Source organism: Populus nigra, chromosome 6 (genome assembly GCF_951802175.1).
Source record: "Populus nigra chromosome 6, ddPopNigr1.1, whole genome shotgun sequence".
Classification (NCBI taxonomy): domain Eukaryota; kingdom Viridiplantae; phylum Streptophyta; class Magnoliopsida; order Malpighiales; family Salicaceae; genus Populus; species Populus nigra.
The window spans coordinates 18,832,925-18,854,582 of NC_084857.1; the positions used below are offsets into that span (position 1 = coordinate 18,832,925).

Here is a 21,658-nt window from a genome sequence, read left to right on the forward strand (position 1 = left end):
GCGTTCCGAAGTTGGATCTGCTTGAGATGATTACAATTTGCAAGTCGATCTGGGTTTGGAGATCTTGAGGCCTTTCCTTGCTTTGCTTCAAAACAGGGTCGAACACGTCCCTTTGTGGTGGATCAACCTCTTTTTTTTTTCTGTTTAAAGACAAGCATTATTGTCTTCCAAAACAAAACCGACGAGCCTTTGCCGGATGTTTATTCACCCACTCCTTCACAGAGCGATGACTAAGAGCGGGGAATCATGTACTAAAAGCTTTCTTCTTCCCAGTGGTAGTAGCTCTCGGCCGTGATTCTCATCCTCTTCTTTCTTTTATCCAGATTGGAACTGGATTTGAACGTATTTGGATCCTAAGTCGGCTCCACTTTCTGGAATCCATATTTAGCATCTAGTAGGCTTTTTAACATTGAGAGAAAGAGGCAACATGTAGCACTGTAGCAGTACCAGCGTCACAGGCTTTATTACTGTCAACAAGTCTTTAACTTTGATGTACAAGAGAGAGGATAGATGAACCATGGGAATTTACAAGGGAAAGATGTAAAGGAGAGGATTTGTGTGATGTTTTTAAGTTTTAAAGCATGGGAAAGTGAAGGAACAGAGAGGGTAGATGAACTTTGTGTTTGTGAGGTGGTGGTGATGAGATTAAAAGTCATTTCTCTCTCTGCACAAAACAATAGGGTAGATTAACATCGGGTTCACAAAATAACCTGGGTTTTATGGGTTGACCCGGGTTAACCCATAAAACCCGGGATCCAGCTCTTTGACCGGGTCAATTCCCGAACCGGGTTTAATAACTATGGTACCGCCACATTTGAAAATGAGTTTTTAAAAAAATTTAAAAATAATTTTATTAAAAATTAAAAAATATTTATATATTTTGAATTATTTTAATGTGTTGATCTCAAAAATAAATTTTTTAAAAAAATAAAAAATATTATTTTGATACATTTCAGCATGAAAAATACTTTGAAAAACAACCACAACCACACTTTCAAACAGGTGAATTAAAAATAACTTAAAAATACTTATATATATATATATATATATATATATATAAAATAGCAATTCATATATCTTTTTATTTTATTTTATTTTTTAAATAACCAATGGCTAAAGTACTATTACTTCAACATTTCAAGAATTCATTAAAATTCATTAAATGGTGTTTTCTCACATCATTATATTAAAATTAACTATAGTGAATTAGTTGAGTTGTAATATATAATATGTTGGTTAATGTTTTTTTTTTTGTCTCTCAATTTGGCTTTTTTTTAAAGCAATTTTATCTATTGATGTCCATTATCTATTTTGTTATCTTGGTCAAAGGTGCTTGTCACGGTTTTATTATTTTAAAAAAATTATTTCATACAAAAAATTATTTTTTATTTTATTATTATATAATTAAATGAAAAATAATAATTTTTATAATAAATTTATTGGATCTAATGACATACATGATTTACATTGTGAGTTTGATTGGTTGCCTCAAATTTATTTAAGATTTTTTTTATTAAATGCTATTTTTTTTATCATTTTTGTTCTTTAATAATAAGTTAATTGTGAATTGAATTTTTTAATTTGTTTTTTTAATAGTATCCCTATAAGTTTCACATGTCAGCCTGAATGAATTGACTTTATTAGATTCCTTGTATTTTCATCTTAAATATTAGGAAAAATATCATTTAATAGGCAATTAATTTTTAAATTTATTGTTTTTATAAGAAATATTAGTAATTTTAAAATATTTTTTTATATTTAAAATGTTTTATTTCAACCCGCGGGCTAGTTTTAGCTAACCATAGTTGTTTAGTTGGTTTGGTTAAAAGTTAAAATTAAGTTAATTTTTTTTTATAAAAACAAAGAAAGAAAAAGGAAAAATATTACTACATGGCATGAGAATCCCTCCAAGCCCATATATTTATTTATTTATACAGACAGTGAGGGACGTTCATCGTTCTAGCAAAAACTATAATTATATATAAAAAAAAATAACAACATATATTTCTCCCCTCTCTGTGATGTTTTGAGATTGTTCCCAAATAATAATATACCCTTTTGATTATTTTTTGTTAGCTCACAGTTCTGGTACGTCTCGATCATTCTTAAATCTTTTTTTTTTTGGATTTTTTTTAATTTATATCATTTAGTGTTTGCCTCAATTGGTAAATTTTCTTTTTTTGAAGGTGTTTTGATCCATTCATTGATTCCTGTTCAAATTAATATGGTTGGTGTTACGATATTCTCAACTGGGTTTGTTATTAATTCATTGGTTCTTAGATTTTTTGTATCTGGAATTCTTTGTTCTTGATTGATTTTGAGATTCTTGATGTGGGTTATTCCTTGATAGTGAGATAAAAGGGTTTATACGTAAATAAATGATTTTTTTTATTGTTTGATTTGTATTGATTTGCAGTTGTTGGCTTATTTAGCTGTTTTTTTATATATATTGAAATTGAGATTCAATGTACATTCTGTCATCTTGATGTATTTTGATTAGTTTTCATTGAGGGTTGACGAATAGTTGATTGATAAAGTTTGAGTGATAGAAAGATATTGGTTTTGTTTGTTTGCAGATTAAAATGGCATCAATGGTTGCTAAAGCCAATAGTAGTTGTTCAAGTCAGGTGTCGCCATTGGCGTCAATCCAAGAAAAGGGAACCAGGAATAAGAGGAAGTTCCATGCTGATCCACCTTTGGGTGACTCGAGTAAGATTATGTCCTCGGCTCAGAATGAGTGTCAGGGTTACGAATTCTCTGCTGAGAAATTTGAAGCCACCCTGGGTCATGGGATGTCCAGTGCCTGTGACATGTGTGGTGCAAACCAAGACCATTCTGATGGGTTGAAACTTGACCTTGGATTGTCTAGTGCCTTAGGTTCATCTGAGGTTGGGCCAAGCCAGCCTAGGGGAGTAGAGTCAGAGGAATCCCATGATGCTGATTGGAGTGATCTTACAGAATCTCAGCTAGAAGAACTTGTTTTGAGCAATTTGGATGCAATCTTCAAGAGTGCAATTAAGAAAATTGTTGCTTGTGGTTATACTGAAGAAGAGGCTAGGAAGGCCATTTTGAGGTCTGGTCGTTGTTGTGGGTGTAAAGATACTGTCTCAAATATAGTGGATAATACCTTCGCATTTCTTAGGAACGGTCAAGATATTGAACTTTCAAGAGAGCACTGTTTTGAGGATTTACAACAGCTGGGAAAGTATGTATTGGCAGAATTGGTTTGTGTGCTTCGGGAAGTCCGGCCTTTCTTCAGCACTGGAGATGCAATGTGGTGCTTGTTGATTTGTGACATGAATGTTTCCCATGCTTGTGCAATGGATGGTGATCTCTCGAGCAGCTTTGCTGCTGATGGTGCTTCAAATGGGGCCTCATCTGTTTCCACCCAACCTCAATCAAAACCAGAACCCAAATGTTCTGAGCTAAATTTTCCAAATCCTTGTTCCAAGGCAAGCACTAGCGAGACAGCAGTTCCCAAAATAACAAAACCTAGGAACTCTGCTGTTCTCAATGGACCAATCTCAGATAAAGAGGGATCAGATTCTACAGTTGATCCTATCGATAAATCCTTCAACATTGCGGGATCTTCTCAATCTACTATATTGGAAGAAAAGTTTATCATTACTAAGAAGGTCCATTCTGGTGGTAGTAATAAGAGAGATTACATCGTTCGACAGAAGTCACTCCATCAGGAGAAGAGTTATCGGACATATGGGTCTAAAGCTTCAAGAGCAGGGAAACTAAGTGGTTTGGGTGGTTTAATTTTGGACAAGAAATTAAAATCTGTTTCAGACTCTACTTCTGTTAACATAAAGAATGCTTCATTAAGATTAAGCCAGGCAATGGGAGTTGATGTGCCTCAAGATAACAGGAACCTGAATCTTCCTAGCAGCCCCTCGTCCCAAGCAGCATTTAATTCAGAATCTTCTAGTACAGGCTCTTCTATCCCTAATACTGATATCTCATCCACATTAGCCCCAGTAAGTGCCCTGCCAGCTCTACCTGCAGTCAATACCCCGCCTGCATCATCCGCTGCCGATACTGAGCTTTCTCTTTCACTGTCTGCAAAAAGCAACTCAACTTCAATTCCTGCTAGCTGTAGTGCTGAGGCACCTAAATCTAGTTATGCTGGGATATCATATGACAAGTCTCTGACGCAGTGGGTCCCCCATGACAAGAAGGATGAGATGATTATAAAGCTTATTCCCAGGGCACAGGAACTACAAAATCAGCTCCAAGAATGGACAGAATGGGCAAATCAAAAGGTTATGCAGGCTGCTCGAAGGCTGGGTAAGGACAAGGCTGAACTTAAGTCACTAAGGCATGAGAAGGAAGAGGTTGAAAGGCTCAAGAAAGAGAAGCAAGTTCTGGAGGAAAGCACCATGAAGAAACTTACTGAGATGGAAAATGCTTTGTGCAAGGCCAGCGGGAAGGTGGAGAGAGCTAATTCTGCTGTCCGGAGGCTTGAGGTGGAGAATGCTGTGTTGAGGCAAGAAATGGAGACTGCCAAGTTACGTGCAGCTGAGTCTGCTGCAAGCTGTCAGGAAGTATCAAAGAGGGAGAAGAAAACACTAATGAAGTTTCAGTCATGGGAGAAGCAAAAAACTCTGCTTCAGGAAGAGTTTGCGACTGAAAGACACAAGTTTTTAGAGCTACTACAGGATCTTGAGCGGGCCAAACAAATACAGGAACAGCATGAGGTATGCTTCCGAGAATTTGGTACTAATTTCCTTCTCCATCTTTTTCAGGGGTTACACACTGGATATGTTGTAACAATGGTCTGCCAGTCATTTGATTTTTAATGTAGCACAGGCGCGTTAGGTCAATCATTGAGTGGTGCAGCCAGTGACAGGTTTCTCATTCCCAACCTGTTGACCATTTCGAAACATTGTAACTTACCATGCGGTGCATAGTTTAGATGGTTGATATAGGTTGTGACACTGCTTTGAAAAAGAATTATGGATGGAATCGTGAATAATGCTCAATCAGGTTGATACCTGATCTGAGACTCTTTACTACATTTCCACTTGTGATGTGTTGCATGCAGTTGTGTTCATTGACAGAGATGTACACGACATACACCATTGGGCTAAAGCGTTGCAAATATACATTAACATAGATCTCATATATATATATATATACTTGGGTTATGGTGATCAAGATTTTGTCAACAGATTTTTTTCAACTGTGTTTCCTTGTCTTGCACCGTTGGCTGCTTAAAAACTGAACAACAAAATGTCTGGTTGGATTGTCCTCTAGATGTTATTACTTCAAATTGGTTCGCAAAACTGAGTTCTTATTTTGTCATTTCATTATCGTTTTCTTGTCTGTGTTCCAAGGAGCATTTTTGTTTGTCTTTGCCTGACCACCTCACCCCTGAAACAAAATTTTTTTATCCATGTCCTATTAAACATCTGCATTCGATTGTTCTTTTTTTTTTAAAAAAAAAACCTCTAGTGTGCATTGCCAATTGGTTTTCACAGATCACCTTCTATTCGTGATAGATTCTTCCAGTAATGACACTTTAGCCATTTCTCATTGAAAATGAAAAATATATCAGGCTAGATGGCGACAGGAAGAGAAGGAAAAGGAAGAAGTACTCATGCAGGCCAGTGCGACAAGAAAAGAAAGAGAAAACATCGAGGCTTCAGCTAAATCCAAGGAGGACATGATCAAATTGAAAGCGGAAACCAATCTGCAGAAATACAAGGATGATATTCAGAAACTTGAAAAAGAGATCTCGCAATTGAGACTGAAGACTGACTCTTCAAAAATTGCAGCGCTTCGAAGGGGAATTGATGGAAGCTATGCTAGCAGACTTGCAGATATAAAAAGTAGCCCTGCTCAGAAGGAGTCAAGGACCCCTTGTATCTCAGAAGTGGCCACAGATTTCCATGACTACTTTGAGATGGGAGGTGTGAAACGAGAAAGGGAATGTGTGATGTGCCTCTCGGAAGAGATGTCCGTAGTTTTTCTACCATGTGCTCATCAGGTGGTTTGCACAACATGCAATGAGCTCCATGAGAAACAAGGGATGAAGGACTGCCCTTCATGTAGGGGTCCCATCCAGCTGCGCATTCCTGTACGCTATGCTCGATCCTAATTTGTTATGGAGTTGAGTGTTTTGAGTAACAAATCCGGGACTCATTGGAGTTGAATAATGCTTCAGAGTAAAACCTTTGGAAAGAGTTGTAAAGACAATCAAATTGGCTTACAGTTGCAATGTTTATGCTTCACAAAGTGCTTTCCCCTTATTTTGTGTCTTCTTTCCCTTAAATTTCATAGAACATAAAATCAAAGCTTGAAATGAAATTCTAGACTAAATTGCTTGGTCATCTCTGTGGATAGATGCCCTGCAACAGTTGAGAAAAATGCTGTAGGTGAAATTTTTTCAGCTTCCAAGGGATGTTTTAAGTTGAAACAAGAGAAGTAAGTTGATGGGTATAATAAACTCTCGCCTCTCCTCGTAAAGGGCAAAAACTGGCGTATAGGTATCCTTTGTGATGGGTCTGCTGTCTGCTCATAGTGTTTTTGTCTGCTTTCCTGTCAGTTGGCAATTGCAAATATGTGAAGGAAGGAACTGTCCATTTGCCAATGTTGAAATGCTCAACTTGGATGAGGAGTACAGTTGCTATTTCAGCTTGAGAGATGGGAATTGAGTTTTTGAGCTACAGAATCCTTTCTGCAGAAATGGGACTCATTGATTAAGAAGTGGACTGAGCTGACAGCAACGAAAAAGAGATAAGATGACTTGAGAGAGGGCATGATCGCATTTCCTGTGTGGTCCAAGACTGAGCCAAGTGGCTCGAGCTATTTATTTTGTGAGAAAAGCCCTCCTGTCCTACCTGTGATTCTTGTATTCATTCTTCGAGTGGATGTAGAGTCTGTAGACCATTCATTTGTTCTGACCCGAAGAAATCTCTATTCTCTGATTAAATATCCTTTTTAACCTCCTACTGTCAGGGACCCACATCTGCCTTGCCCTTTTCCCAATAAATTACAAAAACATTAGATTTTTTAATAGTTTTGATAAGATATCAAAATCATCGAAAATCTTTAGTTAAATCATTGAAATAAATAAACTGATATCGTTTAGTTCAATTAATAATAGAATTTAGACTTGAGGGTCTCAAATGTTCTCGTGCATGTAGTAGAGGGGCCAATTGCAATCTTTTCCATGTAAAAGGATATATTCATAGGCGTAGGTTGAATAAAAATAAATGAACCTGAAAACAATATCCACTTCTCAATAAACTATTTAATATTATTATTAAATTTAACCTTATGAATCAATTTTGAATTCTCTCGTTACCTAACCCTAATTTTAAATTAACTTGTGTGAATTATATTGACGTGATCTAATTATTTTGATGAGTCAAAAAAACAAATTGAATAATCAATAAAAAAACATGGTTTGACTTTTTTAAAAAATTAAAATGATATTTTTTTTTAATATCAAAACAATAATATATAAGATAGATGCTAATTTTCACGGCTTAACTTATCAAACCCACGACTTAAATCATAAATCCTATTGGGTTTAACAACTTTTTTAAAAATATATTTTTACTTAATTATATGATAATAAAAATAAACGTTCAGAGAATTGCACTAATAAAATATATCACGGGAGAGTAATAGTGTATAATGTTTTTTATTTAATTATTTTTTTATTTAATAAAATATTAAAGGATGGGATTGAAAAATATTTTTTTAAAAAAATAAAATAAAAAAAATAAAAATAAAAATAAAAATAAAAAAAATCATCAATGATGTTATTCTCAATCTTTGGGGTCATATATGGAATTGTAATTTTTATTTTTATTGTAATTCTTAATTTTATGGGATCTCAGACATAAAAATGTTATTTAGTTGCTAAATCAACGATTTAAAGATAACACAAGCATGAAACACGTGGGTTTTTTTTTGTTTTTCCAAGAAAAGAGAGCTTATGGTTTACAGTGAAGTTCGTGTAGAAGTGAATGTACCTGACTAAATGGTTAAGAAAAAAGGCTATTATATTTCTGAAGTTTGCCGTCCAAGTTTGAATCTAGCTATGTTCATTCTTTATTTTTGGTAAAATTTGTTCTATTTTTTTGTTCTTTTATTTTTTTTCCTTCAATTTAATCCTTTATTTTTTTTTTGTTATCATCTAATTAAGTAAAAAATAATTTTAAAAAATAAAGTCATTACATTAATTGAGTCAATGACCTAAGTTACGAGTTTAACGATTTAAACTATGAAACCTATGTCGATTCAATATATTTTCATCTCAATATTTGTTTTTAAAATATATCATCTTGAATTTTTTTTAAAAGCATTTGATTAATTAATGATGGATATTTAGAAATAATGGTGGATGAGAAGTGATAATAATGGTGTTGAAGGAGGTGGGTGTGGTAAAATAAATGTGGCGGTGGAGATGATGGTGGTGGTGAGATGAAGGTGATGATAGATATAGTTTGACAATATTATAATTGTATTATTATTCATAAAATATTTTACATGTAAAATAGTTTTTAGTGATGGTGGTGGAGGAGTCAAGGTGGTGGCAAAATGGTGGTGATGGTAATTAAAATAGTTAGATGATATTATAAGTAAATTAATATTTGTAAAATATTTTATGGAACTTTAGGAGCTAAAAATATTTTTTAGTAAATAAACTAAATCTGAAGGTTGACCGTAAAATATTTTTTATTAACCAGTTTCTTGTAAAATATTTTTCAAAAACAAACATATAAAAATTTGGAAAACATTTCCTTCCCTGTAAAATACCTTACACAAAACAAATATAACCTAAAATACCAATGATGGTTAGTTCAAGTGGTTTGGCAATTGTTCCCCTTAAGTAAGGTCTCGAGTTCGAATCTTGTGAATGAAGTACACTATCATTAGGAGAACTTTACCCCTTAGTGGGTCGTCCCAGCTCGACCGGATTGGTTGGGGTCCAATAAACTTCTAAATACCGGAATTTAGACAAAAAAAATGTAACCTAAAATAATTACTTTACTCTTGGATGCCTACTATTGTAACGTTACGTTGCATTAGAATGTCGTTCTCCCATGTGATTAAAATAAACATTTACATAAATTTGTTTGGACAATTCAATTTAATATTACATAAAAAAGATAACTTGCTTATTAAATAAAAAACCCCCTATATCAATTAAATCCAATTTAAAAAGAATTAATAATAATAAAAGGAAGTGAGATAAACATTTCGGGAATCAATTGAACTAAATCTATCATCAAACAATGTATTTCACTTTTAAGATATAAACTGATAACAACATTAAACCATTTCATCTTTAAAATTAAAAGTTATAAGAATTTGAAATTTTAGATCTAAAATCTTTCAAATTAAAGATGTTCTAAAATTCAGATGTTCTAAAATTCAGTATGTTCAAGGAATAGATTATTTGATATTTAGATAATAGTTAATCAAATTTTTATGTCATTAATTTCCTTTTTAGCTCAGGAAATACAAGGCTAATAATAGAAGTCTTAATACCTGTAAAAAAAATTTCTATTGGTGAGACTTAAGGACTCTTCGATGATAAAGTCGATAACTTTAAATGAGAAAGATAATAAATAAAAGAAAAAGTGTTAAATTCTAAGAACATGAGTGTTTGTTCCTGTTCCTAGATGTGATTAATACTCTGAAATATATGAACTTTTAGAGTAGAAATGGTTGTGAACCTTCTACCTGGATGGTTCACCGAATATTTATAACCCCTAAACCTTGTCATTTCTAAAAAAAAATAAAAGTTTAGGAAGTTCTTTGCTTTTGATAACATTAATGATGAATTAATATCTCTAACACATCATTAATAAAGAACAAATACTCCTTACATGTCATTAATAATAAAAGATAAATATTCCTTATACATTAATCTGACAACAACAATGAAGAAAAAGACTTACACATTCATGTCTTATTTCATGGCTGGGCCTCGACTAAGGCTCGGGCAAAGCCTATTTTATTTTTTTTTTAATATTTTTTAATTTTAAATTCATCACATTTATTGTTTTAATTCTTTATGTGTGTAAAAATAATTCTATGAATTTTTGAAAAAACTTTAAAATGTTCCCAAGGCCTCCAATACATGCGTGGATATGTTTAAAGTTTCACACGCGTGGTTATTAAGATGCGTGCCGAGAGATAAAGCGAAGCGGCTTCATATTTTTGTAAGGAGGAGAAATAATGGGGGAGATGACCCCACTTTCATTCACTTCGTTGTCCTTGCATGCTTAACAATGTTTTTTTTTTTGTAAGGCTAAAAATACTTGTTTTTCAAAATAAATAAACAAATACACTATTTATTGAAATTAAAAATATTCTGCAGCATGCAATAAAAAAATTAGTATTTATATAATTATGACTTTCATAATAAAACAGGATAATTCAACATTATAAAACCACCAATAAAAATGAAACAGAGAAATTATTCGGATCGAATCACTCTTCGTATCGATGATATTTTATATCTTTTTAGGAGGAGTACATGGTAAAATTTGTTTTTTAAAATATTTTTGGTTAATTTATAAATGCATCAAAATACTATATATTTTTTATTTTTTAAAATTTATTTTTAATTCTAGCAAGTCAAATCAATCTAAAAATATAAAAAAATATTTTATGTAAAACTAAAAAAAATTAATTTTTTTTAAAAACATGATTAAATCACCAAAAAAAACTTATAATAAGCAGGGCAGATTCAAGCAGACACGAAAATTACAAATATCAAGTGTGGGAGTGACAGACATGGCCAATTCATGGGTGGGTGTGATGGACATGGCCAATTCATTTCCCATCACACTCTTGTTTGACTCCAGACAAGCTTGAGCGAGAGAGAGTCAAATTTCTTAGCAGTTAAGCTCCAATGGGCAACGATGTAGATTTTATTTGTAAATTATAGTTTTTAAATTTAAAAAAAATTATATTTTTTTTATTATTTTATTAATATTAAAAATAATTTTTAAAAAATAAAAAATATTATTTTAATATATAATCACTACAACCATTCCAAACACGAAATTAACCTCTATATATATAACCTTAATTTCTTGTCCACTCGTGTCACTCTGTCGTACCCTTGGTTTGTCTCAAAAACTAATTTTATAATACACAAAAAAACACCAACCGCCATTTTTGTTTCGAAGAAGCTAGCTACCTTTTATCTAATTAGCTCCGCAATTCCTCAGGTCCACAATAACTAACTCCCATCTTTCTCTTTGGATCTTTCAGGGAACCTGGTTTGATCTCCATCACTAGCAGCTAGCATCATGAATCTTTCTCTCTTCATCTTTCCTAACACTCCTAATTCTAGCCAGCCAGCCAGCCAGCTAGAAATGAACCAATAACTAATCACCATCACCATCACCATCACCTTCATTTCATTTATTTGGGTTCTTAAAGCATATATTAATAAAGTAATCATCGACTGGCGATTAGATAGATCGGAGATGTCATCAACGATAAAAGATATGCTCATTAGGACTAGTGCACCAGCAAGGTTATACAGCAGCAGGCGGAGGCTGTACAAGGCGAAGTATGTGGAAATGAATGACTTGCTCCTAAGAGAAGACCGTTCAATGATACGGTTGAGCCGGGGTGGCCGAGCTTATGGGATCCGCACCTGTCAGGATAGCCACAACAATGATGGGTTCAGTAACATTTCCAGGCCACCTTTGCAGTACAGAACCCGAGCACAAACTATCAGTAGCAGCACCCCAGCTGTATCAGACCCAACACCCATCGCTACAAAGGTACTTCTTTCTCCTCTTTGCATGCGCGTTTCCTTTCTTTCTACGACTCCAATTAGCTTGGATGATGGGAGTTTGGTTATGGTTCAAGACTAGCAATGATTTTTTTCTTTTCTTTTCTTTTCATTTCGATGATGTTAGATATTCTCGAATTCACTTGTTTGTTAGCCGATATCAAGTTGCAATTAAAAAAATACGTATATCAATTTGATATATTTTAAAAGATTTAATAAATATTGAATTTAGAAAATTAAAAAAACCTTTTTTTTGGTAGTTAATAATGCTGATTTTAGTGAATAATAATAAATATTCTTTCAAAAACCATTTCCTTTCCTGAAAAATCTTAATGGATAGTGATTCCCCATCACATTTTGTTGTTTCGACTTTTTTGAGGGCTGCATCTGGGCTTGTCACGTGGAAATGGGCCTACTTGTGCCTTCTTTTTTTTGCTATATCAGTCCTACTTTACCTCCATGGAACCAGAGGAGGTAGATTGCACCGCCGGGCTAGAATGGGCCTGGGTGCTGTCCAGTCAGCCTACAGGGCGTTTTTAGACAACGTTTTATAATTGGAATTCATGGAACCAGTAAAGATGCATCATTTTATTATTATTATTACAATATTTTGAACATGAACATGGCAATCCTATATTATTGCAGTGTCTGCCATGTAGTTGCTCATGGCTTCATGCTAGTTAATGCCAAGATTCAAAATCTGAGGCTATAACACTGTTAAGTTAGTGGTTGCACAGCCTTGACTGCATTAAGCGCTGGATAATAGATGTTACTCAGCTGAAAAAAGGCCTGCCAAATGGAATTTAATCGCAGAGTTGCAAGGCTGAAACTCATATCTTCTCTGATTTACGCAGCGAGTATTTACTTTTGGAAAAGGAAGGAGCGAAGGCAACAAGACCATGAAGTCCCTGGTCAGCACCCGACGACTAAACTTGTTTGACTGTTATCAAATTTCATGGTTAAATGGGTTAATGCTACAGCTGTATTTTAAATTATAAGCAATGCAGAAACCAAGTTAATTTTCCGATATCAAGTTCTAATTACTTGTGTGTTTACTTTAGCTGGGAGGGAAGGGAGCAAACCTGGCAGAGATGGCAAGCATTGGTTTGTCAGTGCCACCTGGACTCACCATATCAACAGAAGCGTGCCATGAATATCAGCAGATAGGAAACAAGCTGCCACTAGGTTTATGGGAGGAGATATTGGAAGGCTTAAAATTTGTGGAGAAGGACATGGGAGCCTTCCTTGGTGACCCCTCCAAACCTCTCCTCCTCTCTGTTCGTTCTGGCGCTGCTGTAAGACTTTCCACTTTAAGTTTATATACAGCAACCACTCAAGCAACAGCACTCAGCTTCTGTGGTCTGCTTATGATGATTATGCCTGTAACTTCCATTTTGTTTAGATTTTATACCGTCCTTGACATTAATTAGAATTTGATCTGCATGTCTAGATTTCAATGCCTGGCATGATGGACACTGTACTTAACCTTGGACTGAATGATCAAGTGGTTGCTGGTTTGAGTGCGAAAAGTGGAGAGCGTTTTGCCTATGACTCCTTCAGGCGCTTTCTAGACATGTTTGGAGATGTTGTAAGTGCTTGTTGAGTCATTTTCAAACATTGGCATATGATTCCTAAACTTCTAAATTTATTTTTGGGAATGTGTTGGTGTCCCCCGGTCGCAAAACACCATTTAAAAATTGCTCCCTTTGTGCAATATACAACACCTTGTTGATTCTGAAGCAGATCTGTCACCTCCTCTTGATGTCACTCACTTCATTAATATCTACTGCTATTCAATTAAAGGTGATGGGAATCCCACACTCATCATTTGAGGAGAAGTTAGAAAAGATGAAGGAATCAAAAGGAGTAAGGCTTGATACTGATCTAACAGCTGCTGATCTCAAAGAACTTGTGGAGCAGTACAAGAAAGTCTACCTTGAAGTGAAGGGTGAAGAGTTTCCATCAGGTACTAAGTTTCACCAAATATAAGTTCTAATACTTGTTCCCGGAACAAGTTTTGAACTCATACATTCTACCTGTGTTGAATTCAGATCCAAAAAAACAACTGCAGTTAGCTATGACCGCAGTTTTTGATTCTTGGGACAGCCCAAGAGCCATCAAGTACCGAAGCATCAATCAAATTACTGGATTAAAAGGAACTGCAGTAAACATCCAATGCATGGTTTTTGGGAACATGGGAAATACATCAGGAACAGGTGTTCTGTTTACTAGAAACCCAAGCACTGGTGAAAAGAAGCTCTACGGGGAATTTCTAATCAATGCTCAGGTTTATATAACATCAGTCTCATTCTATCTAACCAAATGAGGTGATGTTTACAGTTTCGCATGGTTGGTTTTGTGTAGGGAGAGGATGTAGTTGCTGGAATTAGAACACCCGAAGACTTGGATACAATGAAAAATTGCATGCCTCAAGCTTACGATGAGCTTGTGGAGAATTGTGAAATTCTAGAGCGCCATTACAAAGATATGATGGTAAAATTTCATTCACTGTTTGAAGCCTTTGATCATTCATGTCATATAATTCTTAGTTTATGTGATTTTTAGGTGGTTCACTCATCAGGTCGAATTTATTTTACATGATTTGTATCTGAGTAGCATATTTCTATGGTGGTGATCTCTCTCCCTTGCATGTATTGGAAGATTTTAGAATTGAAAAGTGAAAAGAAAAAAAGACATAACCTAGGTAATCTCTGCTATATACAGGATATTGAGTTCACAGTTCAAGAAAACAGGCTTTGGATGTTGCAATGCCGATCCGGGAAGCGTACTGGTAAAGGTGCAGTGAAGATAGCTGTAGACATGGTTAGCGAAGGGCTTGTTGATATTCGCTCTGCAATTAAGATGGTGGAGCCACAGCATCTAGACCAACTTCTTCATCCACAAGTAATATGCATCTATATAGTGCCCATATATATATATTGATAATTTTCACACGCGTAAGTTTTACTCACGCAAGTGGTTAAAATCTTGGCTAGTTTGAGAATCCATCTGCTTACAAAGACAAAGTGGTCGCGACAGGCTTGCCTGCATCACCAGGGGCAGCAGTGGGGCAGGTAGTGTTCAGTGCAGATGATGCTGAAGAATGGCACGCGCAGGGAAAAAGTGTCATTCTGGTAAGCTCAATCTTCTTGCAATATTAATATGTTTATGGGGAGCCAAATAATTTTTTATAACAACATTTTCTGAAACAAGGCGACCATTTTGATTGCTTAGTTTACAGATGTTATAAAATGAAGCAACATGAAAATTAAATTTGAGGATGATTCTTCCATTTGACATCATGTGACTGCTCAACATGCTTGCTGTCAATGGTTCAGTATCTTCAATTGAATCAACTTCTAAGTGCCCTTATGGTACAATTTTCCTTCTTGTATGAACATCCATATTAATATAACTAGAGCGCGCTTTCAATTACAAACTTCTCGTATGACTTTATGAAGACTGCTTGTCAGTATGCTTGATCTTGAGCTAGTTCCAAAGAATGATGAACTGTGAAAATGTTGGAAAAATATTATCGTTGCTATGTGATTTGATTTCCCTAGCCTGTTCAAATGTCGGGATCTTAACTTGTTCGTATGAATGAAGGTAAGGACAGAAACCAGCCCAGAGGATGTTGGTGGCATGCATGCAGCTGCTGGAATCTTGACAGCCAGAGGTGGAATGACATCTCATGCTGCCGTGGTAGCACGTGGTTGGGGAAGATGTTGTGTGTCTGGCTGCTCTGATATCCGTGTAAATGATGCCGAGAAGGTGATCTTTTACTTCTCTGCCACCACACAATAGTTACTTCACATGGAGAGTGGATTCTACCAACATATTTGTTGATTTGATGATGCAGGTTATTGTAATTGGGGATGTTGTTATCAGTGAAGGAGAATGGATCTCACTCAATGGATCGACTGGTGAAGTAGTACTGGGGAAACAGCCACTATCTCCTCCAGCTCTAAGTGGTGATCTAGAGACATTTATGTCTTGGGCTGACGAAATAAGACGCATCAAGGTGCCCTTCAACTGAGAGAAGGTTCACATGTATCATTATTTGTTAATGAAGAATCTATCTTATGACTTAGTATTATGATGGTGTAATAGGTCATGGCAAATGCTGATACTCCTGAAGATGCACTGAGAGCAAGAAACAATGGTGCCCAAGGGATTGGACTTTGTAGGACAGAGCACATGGTAATTCTTATGGTCATAATTATCATCAATAAATCATTTCCTTGTATTATATAAAAGCATTTTAAATGAGCCTGAGGAACCCCCGATATTGTCACAACATTCTTCTGTTGATGCCATCCATATCATGCTGCATTGATACAGCGAGGTTACACTGTTTTTTTTTAAAATTCTGTTTGTAATGTTTCAGTTCTTTGCGTCCGATGAGAGATTAAAGGCTGTGAGAAGGATGATAATGGCAGTTACCACAGAGCAGAGGAAGGCAGCACTAGACCTATTACTACCTTATCAAAGATCAGACTTTGAGGGGATTTTTCGTGCAATGGATGGTACTTTCCACTGTTGCCGTTTGGATTTTTGGAATCATATCTAATTATATGCTTTTTGGACCATTGAAATTGGATACAATATCAAAGTTTTTTGGTTGCTTCATCTGCTTTGGGTGCATGTATCTTAGAGAAAAAGGAGCAGGCTTTATTTTTTTTATTTTATTTCATTGGTGCACAAGTAAGATTGTATTTTCCATGTCAGGCTTTCCGGTAACAATCCGTCTATTGGATCCTCCACTCCATGAATTTCTGCCAGAAGGTGATCTGGAACAAATTGTAAGTGAGCTGACCACAGAGACTGGCATGATGGAAGATGAAGTGCTCTCAAGAATCGAGAAATTATCAGAAGTAAATCCTATGCTTGGTTTCCGAGGCTGCAGGTTTGGTGGTTCTTCATATGTACTTTCCATCTATTGTTTTCACTAACGTTTCATTAACCGAACTCAATATTCAAGTGTGTAGCCAATCCTAGATGTGTTATCCTATGCTTTTGTTTTCAATTCACAAGGGACAAAAAAGAAAAAAGAAAAAAGAAAAAAGAAAAAAGAAAAAAGAAAAAAGACCTGCCTAATTGGCAGCCTTGTTCATGCATTTTCACAGCTCAGCTTTTAACTGCAAGTAGAGAAACTAGTAATTTTAGTCAAGGAATGTTGACAAGTGGAACTTGATGTGAACAGGCTAGGGATATCATACCCAGAACTCACTGAAATGCAAGCACGTGCTATCTTTCAGGCTGCCGTCTCAATGAGCAACCAGGGTGTCACCGTTCTTCCTGAAATAATGGTTCCTCTTGTTGGAACGCCGCAGGCAGGAATCCCTTCTACTTCACTGGATTTTATTTATTTAAAACCAAGCACTCAAACTTCCTGATAGCTTGGCTTTTTTTGCAGGAATTAGGGCATCAAATGACTCTAATAAGGAATGTAGCGAAGAAAGTATTCTCTGAAATGGATGTAACCTTAAGCTATAAGGTGGGGACCATGATTGAGATTCCTAGAGCTGCTTTGGTTGCAGACGAGGTATGTTAAGACAAATGTTGCGTCATGATTATTACCTTCAACTTTGCTTCTAGCACTTGGGGCTGGAAACAACTGGGATGCACTTGTAGTCTTTGATAAAGAAATGCAATTTTGTTGCCAGAGGTTCTTGTCAATTATATATGTCGTCTTATTTTTGCTGTTTGATAATGTTAGATTGCAAAACAAGCGGAGTTCTTCTCCTTCGGAACCAATGATCTCACGCAAATGACATTTGGATATAGTAGAGATGATGTTGGCAAGTTTCTCCCCATATACCTATCAAAGGGCATTTTGCAAAGCGATCCCTTTGAGGTTAGTCACATCATCTTCCAGCTCACTTGCTTCACTGATATTGATCTAATAATGAAGATAATTCTTCATGTGGATGAAATCAGAATAATTAGAACTGTTTGCCTGACAATAACCACCAAGATGTTCTGCGTCCAGGTGCTTGATCAGAAAGGTGTTGGCCAACTTATCAAGATTGCCACCGAAAGGGGCCGTGCAGCTAGGCCAAGCTTGAAGGTAAGTTGTACTGATGGAATCATGTTCATGCCCATCTTTGAAGTAGACACAGGATTTTTTTTTAATGTTCTAACACCATTTGATTTTATATTAAAAGAGATAACCAGTATGTTACAGGATAACAGGTAGTTGTGTCAGCAGATGAGATTTATTTGTGCATTTTTTTTTTTATATTTTTGGTGTTGATTGAAGAAGGAAAAACCCATGGCAGAATCTTATTTGATTTGTTTTTTCCTTGACAATTGATGAACAGGTTGGAATATGTGGAGAGCATGGAGGGGAGCCTTCTTCTGTGGCATTCTTCGCGGAGGCAGGACTAGACTATGTTTCATGCTCTCCATTCAGGTTCAAAGACTATGCATTTCCAAATAGTCCAAACTACCATCAAAATAAACTAAATTCCTGACTCCATTTCACTTCGACAGGGTCCCCATTGCAAGGCTAGCAGCTGCGCAGGTTGCAGTGTGAAACAGGCTTCAACAGAAGTAGCTTAATTTCCAAGAGCACATTTCGCCGACATTACCCACTTGTAAATTTACGATGAATGAAACAACTGCTGTACAATAAGCATCATTGATAGAAGTGTAAATAAAGGTCGACTCCTGCATCCTGATATTGGAAAAGTGGACCAGAGCTTGTGAGCTCTCTACTGCTTCCTCGTCTGTAACCTGTGTTCACCAAGTTACTTGTAAAGTCCAAGAGATTCATATAATGTAAAAAAGCCTGTCATTCTGTGCATGTTTTAGAAGCCACAGTCATCTGTTTGTCTGGTAGGAATTATTAAAAAAAGAAAAAGAAAAAAAAGAGAGGTTTTAATGCACCTGGTCACTATAAATAGTTAAAAAATTTAGTTGAGAGGAACACGCAAGCTAGTTCGATAATATTTTTTTTATAAAAATAATAGAAAAAAATAATCAAATAGAGTGTATTTTATTTATATATAAACTTACATTGCTTTCATTGTATCATGCAAAAATTGTTGTTTTAGACTCCAATAAAAATTGAAAACTTTTAATTAAAGAGTTAAAAATATTCTTTATTGATTTGAATTAATTTCAAATGAAATTCAATTTATAAATAGATGGAAAAGTAAAATAGAGGGGATACCTTCCAATTTATTGTATTATAGTAATCTTTTTTAAAAACAATATTCCAAAAATACAATACTTGCATATTAACACAAACCTTATTTTTACTCCTCTCTCTGTTACGCCTCTTTTGTCCTTATAAAACTCTTTGAGTACTTATGATGCATTTGGTCAATTAGTTGCAATACTTCGTGGGAGAGGACTTCTTAGGGATAGTCAATACAATGTATTTGAGGAATAAGTTGCGAAGTTTCTACACATTAATTTTAAGTGGCCAGACAAGTACTGGGATTGCTAGTTGTTGTTTTTTCCAAGAACTTAGAGCTCTAATAACATTTAAAGATCAATTTTTAGCTCGACCAAATGGTTCTACAATCCCAGCATAAATACTTAACAATGGAGAAAGATTTTATCAATCTTTTATGGTATTTTATTATGTAAATATATTTATTTTAACAATATCTATTTTGCTCATACAATCATTTTTATTAATATAAATAAGATTTTATAGATTGTATTAATGATATATATACAAAACAGATATCCAAGTTAAGGTTCTCAAAAAAGATGCATCAAGGTATAAAGAAAGGAAAAGTTATCCTACAATGAATGCATTGATTGTAAAATTCATTTATGTCTTTCTTGGGTGGAAGAGCTCAACTTAAACTAAATACTTTCAGATAATGATTTAAATAGAGAAGATAAGCTAAATATTCCTTAAGGTATTTAGTTTTTATACATATATTTTTAATAATGAATAAAAAATGTTACCTAAAGTTTTTGAAGTCATTTTTTCTAATTGTATTTTTAAGTAACTTCTATTTAGTTGATGCTTGATATATGTTGAGATCACGGTTTAACGCTTCACATTAAAATACTCGAAATCACTTGGAAGACTATTCTTGATATTCTCTCGAGAACCCAAAAGAGTTATTCAACTTAATATATTTTTCATTGTGTAACGCAATTGAAATGACTTTTGGTGTTTTGAAGTTAAGATTTTTTATTATAATATAGATTTCACATTATGATATGGATATGATGTGTAAAATTGCTTTAGCTTGTTGTATTTTACCCAACTTCTTCATGGATTTTGATTTAGATAAAGAAATTATTGCAAAAATTGATAGAGACCTCATGAATAATTAACTTAAGGGTGAATTTATTTATTCCTCTATACATGAATATGGACCGGGGGGGAATTATGAGAGAGACCGTGGCTGCAAAAATATGGCATGATTACATATCTCAACATTAACTTGTCTTTTTTACCATAGATTTTGATAAAAATTTGAGTTTATATATAGTTTGTATTTTACTTTGAATTAATTCTTTTAAATATCCTGATTGAGATTAGCTACTTCACTTTTATGTACTCTTTTTATAATGTCTATTGAACCATTGTTGCATTATTATAGCCATAGATTTTTTATTTTTGATTTGTTTTTAATTTTAGTGAGTAATGTAAGTTAAAGAATATGTTACATGATGTTATATAATAATAGGTAGTAATATAGATGTAGAGGATGTTACTGAGATAGAAGGTGGAAATGATGGTGATGTATACTTAAGATGGATTATAAAAATGGATGGGATGATGCTTGAAATTCCTAGGGAGCAAAAGAATAAGGGTTAAAAGAAAAATAATTTTTTTGTTTTTTCTAAAGATTATAAGAAGGTGATAGCTGAAATCGATGGAAAATATTTTTTGAACATCTATATGATAAAAGTGTTGAATTATTTGAAAACTCATAAGGAGCAAATGATTTTTGCAAAAGAAATTGAATTGAAAAATAAAATTGGATGAAATGACATAATCAAAATAGTTAAGGCTCAATCCTTTTTGAAGTTATGAATATTATAATTCACTTGCTGCATTTTCATTATTATATATTTATTAGTTATAATAGTTTTGACTTGTTTATTTTATTTATTTATTTATTGTTACAAGATGAATCCTAAATTAACGCTTATTTAAGAAAAACCTCTTTATCACTTGGATAATATTAGAGAGATATATGAGAAAGATATAACTAAAGCTCAAGTCGAGAATGCTAGAAAAAAGGTTAAAAAATGAAGAGGGAGGGGGGGATATTGATGATTTTGATGAGATGCATGCAAATAATGAGATTCATTTAAAGAATTTTAATCCCTATGATTGTGAAAGTTTTCATCAATAGCAAGTACACGAGGTCTATTATCCTATACTCCATTATTATATGAAACTTTATTTTTAAAAGGTACAAAATGAAAAGCACCAATAATAAATGATTATTTTTTGGAATTTAAAGTGATGACATGTGCAATGAATAATATTGCACAAGCTATTATGAACATAAACTATCAAGTTTAGAAGCTAGTCGAGATAATTAAAACAATGAGAAAATTGGAATTGAAGATCAAATCTTTTTGGAATGATCGAATGGTTTGTAGATCATTCTAATCTTACTGTAATAATTTTTTAGATATCTGAAAGAGTTATGCTTTAAATGGTTTACAAAAAAGATGAGCCGGTAATATATTATTAAAAAGTTCAAGTTATGCATGAAAGTTAGAACTAATATTTATGCAATTATTAAAAACTTATTTTGAAGCTGAAACTTCTTATTGTATGATTTGTATGGTGATATCAAGGTTGTTAAAATCGCGATTTAACTCGTAAAATCGTACGATTTTACGAGTTAATATATGCTTAACGTGCTGAATCGTCTTAAAAAC

General features: G+C 34.2%; 2 protein-coding genes across 9 annotated transcripts; both read left to right on the forward strand.

Annotated features, from left to right (window-relative positions):
- Positions 1-1,920: 1,920 nt before the first annotated feature.
- LOC133697209 (putative E3 ubiquitin-protein ligase RF298) lies at positions 1,921-6,257 on the forward strand. Of its 8 annotated transcripts, none has more exons than XR_009842839.1 (5): positions 1,922-2,088; positions 2,187-2,227; positions 2,577-4,703; positions 4,791-4,855; positions 5,564-5,592. XR_009842839.1 is itself a non-coding variant. In XM_062119631.1 (5 exons), the coding sequence occupies exons 2-4, from the start codon at positions 2,225-2,227 to the stop codon at positions 4,822-4,824; spliced, it is 2,139 nt and encodes a 712-aa protein (XP_061975615.1). In that variant the 5' UTR covers positions 1,922-2,088; positions 2,187-2,224; the 3' UTR covers positions 4,825-4,855; positions 5,564-5,592. The 8 variants fall into 8 exon arrangements, 6 of the variants coding, with proteins under 6 accessions (XP_061975612.1, XP_061975615.1, XP_061975613.1 ...); XM_062119631.1 differs by having other exon boundaries at positions 4,816-4,855; XR_009842838.1 differs by having other exon boundaries at positions 1,921-2,088; positions 2,577-4,855.
- A 4,829-nt stretch (positions 6,258-11,086) lies between these two features.
- On the forward strand, positions 11,087-18,590 carry LOC133697455 (pyruvate, phosphate dikinase, chloroplastic). The gene is made up of 20 exons (XM_062120012.1): positions 11,087-11,771; positions 12,637-12,693; positions 12,844-13,077; positions 13,233-13,370; positions 13,586-13,748; positions 13,834-14,069; positions 14,147-14,275; positions 14,507-14,686; positions 14,779-14,916; positions 15,389-15,553; positions 15,642-15,803; positions 15,893-15,982; positions 16,170-16,308; positions 16,511-16,688; positions 16,986-17,115; positions 17,199-17,327; positions 17,502-17,639; positions 17,775-17,852; positions 18,106-18,197; positions 18,278-18,590. The coding sequence occupies exons 1-20, from the start codon at positions 11,469-11,471 to the stop codon at positions 18,318-18,320; spliced, it is 2,922 nt and encodes a 973-aa protein (XP_061975996.1). The 5' UTR covers positions 11,087-11,468; the 3' UTR covers positions 18,321-18,590.
- Positions 18,591-21,658: the final 3,068 nt, after the last annotated feature.

Bases quoted from the DNA above. Each gene is read 5' to 3' on its own strand.
- LOC133697455 (XM_062120012.1), top strand. From the start codon at position 11,469: ATGTCATCAACGATAAAAGATATGCTCATTAGGACTAGTGCACCAGCA. The intron at 13,749-13,833 runs GTACTAAGTTTC...TGTTGAATTCAG, and splicing joins GGGTGAAGAGTTTCCATCAG to ATCCAAAAAAACAACTGCAG. The intron at 17,328-17,501 runs GTATGTTAAGAC...TGATAATGTTAG, and splicing joins CTGCTTTGGTTGCAGACGAG to ATTGCAAAACAAGCGGAGTT.
- LOC133697209 (XM_062119625.1), top strand. The intron at 4,704-5,563 runs GTATGCTTCCGA...AAAATATATCAG, and splicing joins AAATACAGGAACAGCATGAG to GCTAGATGGCGACAGGAAGA.